This window comes from Aristolochia californica, unplaced genomic scaffold (assembly GCF_029961685.1).
Source record: "Aristolochia californica isolate CCGP_79_NKW_82.1479 unplaced genomic scaffold, dmAriCali1.0.hap1 SCAF_6, whole genome shotgun sequence".
NCBI classification, from domain to species: Eukaryota; Viridiplantae; Streptophyta; class Magnoliopsida; order Piperales; family Aristolochiaceae; genus Aristolochia; species Aristolochia californica.
Window position 1 is genome coordinate 39,217,233 of NW_027182257.1, and position 2,517 is coordinate 39,219,749.

Genomic DNA, 2,517 nt, shown 5'->3' on the forward strand with positions numbered 1-2,517 from the left:
TTCTAATTCAATTGATTGCTTGAGATAGTTACTTTCGTAAAACAAATTCAAACACAGGAACAATAGCAATTTGACAGTTGATAATGGGGGAAGGAAAAAAAAAAAAACAAAGAAGAAGAAAAGGCCATTTCATGTGTTCTTTGCGGGTGGCTAGCTGCGCTTGATTGTGTACATTTAAGATCTGCAAATAATCACAGGCTGAGAGATGAGAAGAATTGCCGAAAGAAACGTATGACCTCAAGCATTGGTCAGAATCTTGACGGGGTACTTGTCAATGGAGTCGATCCAAGGGTTGCCAAGCCACTGATCAGAGGTGGGCTGTTCGCCGCTGCCGAAGGTGGGGGCCGGTGGAATCTGCCGGAGTGCTCTCCAGACGGCGCTGTTGCACTTGAACCCTGACCCGAAGGCGATCTGCCAAATCCTATCTCCACGGGAGACTCGGCCTTTGGCTTCGGTGTACGCGAGCTCGTACCAAAGGGAACTGCTGGAGGTGTTGCCGAAGCGATGCAGCGTCATCCGCGACGACTCCATGTGACATTCCGTCAGCTGCAGGTTCTTCTGCAGCGCGTCCAGCACTGCCCGCCCGCCCGCATGGATGCAGAAATGTTCGAACGCCAGCTTGAAGTCAGGGATGTAAGGCTTAACTCTGGAGTCCAAGAGCTTCCGCCGAAACAGCGTCAGCAGAAACTTGAACTGCTCCGTTAGGGGTAGTACAAGTGGCCCCATCGTCGTGATGTTGGTCTTAAGGGCGTCGCCGGCCACCTCCATCAGTTCCCTCGCCAGTGACACTCCCACTTTCCCCTCTTCGTCCTCTCTCTGATACACGCACTGGTAACTATTATCGTCTGCGCCCTTATGCGTCCTCACTGTGTGGACAAGCTGGTACTTGGACCTTCTCCGGTCCCGCGGCCTGTTCGATAGAAGCACTGCCGCACCGCCCATGCGGAAGATGCAGTTGCATAGCAGCATCGACCGGTCGTTTCCGAAGTACCAGTTCAGGGTGATGTTTTCCGTGGAGACCACCACAGCGTAGCTGTTGCGATTCGCCTGGAGAAGATCCTTAGCGAGGTCGACGGAGATCAAGCCAGCGCTGCAGCCCATCCCGCCAAGGTTGAAGCTCTTGATATCTGTCCTCATCTTATAGTGGTTGATGATCATGGACGACAGGGAAGGCGTGGGGTTGAACAAGCTGCAGTTGACGACTAGAATCCCCACGTCTCGTGGCCGCACGCCCGTCTTCTTGAAAAGAGCATCGAGAACGCCGAACATGACTGCTTCCGCCTCTCGCCTCGCCTCCTTCATGCAGAGGTTAGGCGGCCGAGACGTAATTCCCCAAGGCAGGTACGTTTCTTCCCCTAATCCAGAGCGCTTAGCTATCCGTTTCTGGAACTCCACCGTCTCCTCCTCAAAGCTCCCATTGCTCTCCGTCATGTCCAGGAACTCGTGGTTGCTAATCTTCCGCTCATTCTCAGGCTTGTAGCAAGCAAAATCGACAAGGTACACTGCTCCTGGCCGCTTCAACCAGTAGACAGTGAGCAGCATGATCCCTACAACCGCAAATATCAACCCGGTGGCAAAGTCGAGATTGAGCTGGCTCCAGACAGCTGAAAACCTCTGGAACCGGAGCCGGATCATGGGAACCGCCAGCGCGATCAACAGAAGCAGCCCTGCCAGCGCCACGTACGCTGCACGGCTGCTAATGTACCAAAGCCCAAGCCTAACGTACTTGAGCTTCACCGACTGTAAGAAATCCGGCAACTTTCGCCGGATTTTTATTACCACGGAGGACGAATCCCTGAACGCCATCTCCGCCGTGAGCCTTTCCTTATCCATATTAATATTCTCCATCTCTTCCTCCTCTCACTCAGAAAGTATACAACAAAGCGGATCAACTGCAAATAGAGATTCAGAGTTTCAAACAAAACCCAATATCGCTCTATCGATCAATCTCTGAGAGACAGAACTCAGGCTTGACCCTTTCGTACGTAGACCATTTAAGCAGATCAAAGGACACCGTTTCTGCTCTTTCCATCCTCCTCTATATAAAGAAATGTTAAAGAATGGAAGGGGTGAATCTTAGCTACAAGAAAGCTGGATAAATGGGCGCCATTTAATGGGAGTAGTTCAGAAAAGGGCAGATCGTTCAACTACCAAAGAGAAAATGAGAAATTGCGTTTTAAAGCCTTTTGTTCCTGCGCCCGTGTTTAGGTACGCGTTGGTGCTCGTAGCCTGTAGTAGTTCGCTTGTCTTTCAGATATTTGCCGGTTCTTGTTATTTGACTAAGGAAGAAAGAACGGCTGCCGTCGACATCATCTACACCTGGGCCACCACGACTGCCGACTTCCGACTACCGATTTCCGACCTAGATGCGCGGCCTGCTGATAAATGGGCGGCTCTTAAAGCACCTTAATTAACGGATTTATAAAAATTAAAAACTTTCATCAAGGCCATGGAAATGGAACGGAATGAATGCTGGTCAACGCGGTGCATTACATCTTCCCTTGATGTTTGCGTGGT

At 50.9% G+C, this 2,517-nt stretch overlaps 1 protein-coding gene across 1 annotated transcript; it reads right to left on the bottom strand.

Annotated features, from left to right (window-relative positions):
* Nucleotides 1-2,042, bottom strand: LOC137934048 (3-ketoacyl-CoA synthase 1-like). Its single transcript, XM_068778245.1, has one exon. The coding sequence runs from the start codon at nucleotides 1,846-1,848 to the stop codon at nucleotides 238-240; it is 1,611 nt and encodes a 536-aa protein (XP_068634346.1). The 5' UTR covers nucleotides 1,849-2,042; the 3' UTR covers nucleotides 1-237.
* Nucleotides 2,043-2,517: the final 475 nt, after the last annotated feature.